This window comes from Tupaia chinensis, unplaced genomic scaffold (assembly GCF_000334495.1).
Source record: "Tupaia chinensis unplaced genomic scaffold, TupChi_1.0 Scaffold000287_1, whole genome shotgun sequence".
NCBI classification, from domain to species: domain Eukaryota; kingdom Metazoa; phylum Chordata; class Mammalia; order Scandentia; family Tupaiidae; genus Tupaia; species Tupaia belangeri.
In genome coordinates, this window is record NW_006159771.1 from 1522161 (window position 1) to 1525803 (window position 3643).

At 49.9% G+C, this 3643-nt stretch overlaps 1 protein-coding gene across 1 annotated transcript in view; it reads right to left on the reverse strand.

Annotated features, from left to right (window-relative positions):
• Positions 1-2147, reverse strand: part of LOC102501396 (tubulin alpha-3 chain) — a 13422-nt gene extending 11275 nt beyond the window's left edge. The window contains 1 exon segment of the mRNA XM_014588563.2: positions 2053-2147. Within this exon segment, the coding sequence (XP_014444049.2) occupies positions 2053-2055 (3 nt within the window). The 5' untranslated portion in view covers positions 2056-2147.
• Between the last annotated feature and the right edge of the window lie 1496 nt (positions 2148-3643).

Sequence of the window (3643 nt, forward strand, 5' to 3'; positions counted from 1 at the left end):
ACTGAGCCAGAAAAATTATCCTTAGGGACCAGCTGAGGCCGTGTTCGGGATCAAATTCTAAGGCTAAGGCTCTGGGATGCGTAAAGTAGGATTTTAAACAATTCCTGCTACTGGGATTTCCATTAAACTCACTCGAGACGCTAACCCTCTAACAAAGGAGAAGTACCTGAAGAGCCAACATTTTCTCAGAAAAGACCAGTGTGAGTTCTCAGCAACTCCTCACCATTCCCTAGAGAAATCTCCAAGCTGACTTACTAAGTCCTGTGAACTTTTCAAATCATAGGTAAGCATTTCAAAACCAAATCTTATCAATAAAAACTGGCTGGACAGCTCTTTTAAACGTTCTTTTTTTTTGCAAAGTTTTTGGGCTGGCTCTAGAAGCTCAGTAGTTAAGTGCTATGCATTGGGAACTAGATCCAACCTAAGCGCTGACTGCAGTTCAAATCCTAGCCTCGGAGCCTTGAAAAACACACTGAGTACCTGTGTGTGTGCCCCCAAAATCCTAACAAGAGAAATGGCTACGGGACTGCAGTGTACTCACACCCCACTGTGTGCTGAGGTGCCTTTCTCTTTCTCTCTCTGTGTCTCCACTTCTCTTTGGTAAGCACGCACAGCCTTCGGCAATTCAAAAAGAAACAGGGAGGTGGGGGGGACCAGCAGTTAGCGTAATGGCTACGTCGCTGGACTCCCACGTAGTCGACCGCGGTTCGAATGCCGGACCCGGTGGCTTAAACTCACGCCGGACACATGTGCATGCGTGCGTGCCCAAGATCCCGAGAATGGAGAAGAGATTGCGGCATGGCCATCCCCCCTGGGGGGTGATTTCTCGCTTTCTGTCTCTCTGTCTCTTGCAGTTTAGCAAACCACATTCCAAAAAAAAAAAAAGAAAAAAAAACCCAGCTTCTATGAAAGCGACACACTAGCACACCACACCTTGATAAACAATGTGCAGCTTTATATGCCAAGAGGCAGGGAGTTGCAGGATTCTTCTTATACCAAAAAAAAAAAAAAGGGGCAGGACCAGCAGGGGGCATGGGGGTTTAAGGCACTGGATTCCCACAAGGCCAACCGTGGTTTGAAAATCACAACACACATGGGACCAACAGATGGCATAATGGTCATGTCATAGTCAACTGCGGTTCAAGTCCCAGACCCAGCAGTTTAAAACTCATGCCAGGTGCACGTGCGTGCATGCCCAAGATCCCAAGAGGAGAACGAAGGAAAAGGGACTATGGCAAGGCCAACCCCTCTGAGGGGGTGTTTCTCACTTTGTCTCTCCATCTCTCCGGTGAGTGCACATACCCTATAGCAAAAATCTCTATTAAAAAACAAAAACAAAAACAAAAACCGACAACAAATAGATAAATGTTTAAAAAATAGTAAAACAAGGTAGAAGAGCGTGGGAAGGTCGTCAAACAGTAGAAATGCAAAGAGAATTATGCGTGGATTTCAAAAAATTCTTGCACACACACACACAAAAATTCTTGCACCAAAGTCAACTTGTACTTTATTTCCAGTTTTCTATGAATTTTCTGAACTCCTCCTTCTACTGGCCCTATATTCTGAGCTACCTCTGGTGCAAGAGGAGAAGGATAAACATACTTATTCGCGTTTATTTCTATGTTAAAAGAAATGGAAGTGCACACAAACCAAAAAAGTACCTACTAAAGAAATAAAAGCTGCTCCGCACATAACATCTCCTATCATTCTTTTGTCAAGACCCCGTAAATACTGTTCCTGGAAGTCATCCTGCAAGGAGCTCACAGGCAGCATTGTACAGACGACGTGCAGAGTTTAGTGCAATGCACTTGGCGTTAATTCTCAAAGAAGGGACAGGAGGGACTCCGGTCGCTGCCGGGCAGGCCTGGCCCAGGGAAGGGCACCTGCCACGTGTGCGGGGCATCCGCCCCTGGCCAGCACGCTCCGGCCCCCAGCCAGTCGAGCACACACCACAAGGCTGCCCTTAGTCTATCCCCTAAGGCTTCTCCACTGCCCCGGCCACCCCTCGGAAGCCACCTAAGGCCACCTGGGCCCCGCCAGCGCCCAGCTTACCATGATGGTCACGGATGAGAAGGAACCCGCGTCCTCAAGTCCTCGCAAGCCAACGCCACGCGCCTAACTGCCAGCCCACCAGGCTGCGGCCGTGTCCTCATTGGCTCACCACCCTCGATTGCCATTGGCTCCCACTGCTTCGGGGCGGGCACAATCCCAGCCCTGATTGTGATTGGGCATCATCTCAGGAACCCTAGAATCCTTCTTTCTGATTGGTCGTCACTTTGGGCGGGAAGTGGTGACCCGCCCCTCTGTACACTGGAACTTCCTGTGCTGCCCAGGCTGGAAGCCGAAGCCGACCTGTTGGCGCATGCACGAGCCCACAGGGGGCGGGGCCGCTGGGCGAGGACGGAACCCCACCACAGGGAAGGGCTGTGCTGCCAAAGCCCCGTATGTGCACCTGTAACGTGCTCTCCCACTAAGGAGCATTAGTGGGAGGGGAGGCCTGTGGGACCAGCAGATGGTGTAGTGGTTACGTCACTGGGCTCCCACGTGGTTACCGCCGGTTCGAGTCCCAGACCCGCCTACTTGAAACTCACACCCTGTGCATGTACCCAAGATCCCAAAAGGAGACTGCAGTGTGGCCATCCGCACCACACCCCCTACTCCCCCTTCCCTCTCCCCCTACTCCCCCTTCCCTCTCTTGTGTCTCCATCTGGCAAGTCCCTGTCCCTGTAGAAAAACAAAGAACAAAACAACAACAAAAATAACCTATTAAAAAAAAAAAATGACAACCTGACTGAAAGTCTATGGAGAGAACCAGGTTAGTAGGTGAGTAACGAGGTCTGGAGAGGGAAGGAAGAACGTGAATTAGAACAAATGTACAAAGACAAATCAATCCCTTAGCCCACGTAAGCAGTTGTGCCTCTTTTCAGGAAGCCATGTTGGGGATGGGCCGCCATCTAAGTTAGGCCTCTCTATGGAGTGAAAACACAGATACTTAATGAGAGACTTTTTTTTGGAGAGATTTTTGCTATAAGATGTGTGCGCTCGCCAGAGAGACAGAGAGAGACAGAGAGACAGAAAGCAAGAAATCACCCCCCAGAGGTGATGGCCACGCCACAATCCCTTCTCCATGCTCCTCGTGGGATTTGGGTATGCACGCACACGCGCCTCACGTGAGTTTTAGGCTGCCAGGTCCAGGACTCGAACTGCGGTCGACTACGTCCAGCGACATAGCCATTACGCCAACTGCTAGTCCCAAAAATGTACACTTTCAAGGAGCTGAGAAGGGATGTAGGTTTTGGGGCTTATTTATTTTGTTTGGTTTAAAATTTCTTTCTTTCTTTCATGAGACAGAAAGAGAGCGAGACACCCTACACAGGGTCACGGCCACCTCCCCAGCACTCCCAGCGGAGCAGAATTACCAGTGCACATGCCCAGCAAGTTCACGGCACCCAGGGGCCCGACCCCACGACTGTCTGTAGGACTCGGGCTTCCTTTGCAGCATGCTACCAGTTTGCCGTGAACCCACCAACGCATATTGTTGTCAGAGCACTAGGGTAATTTTTTTTTTTTTTTTTTGCTATAAGGTGCATGCACTCACCAGAAAGACAGAAAGAAACAGAGAGACAGAAAGCAAGAAATCACC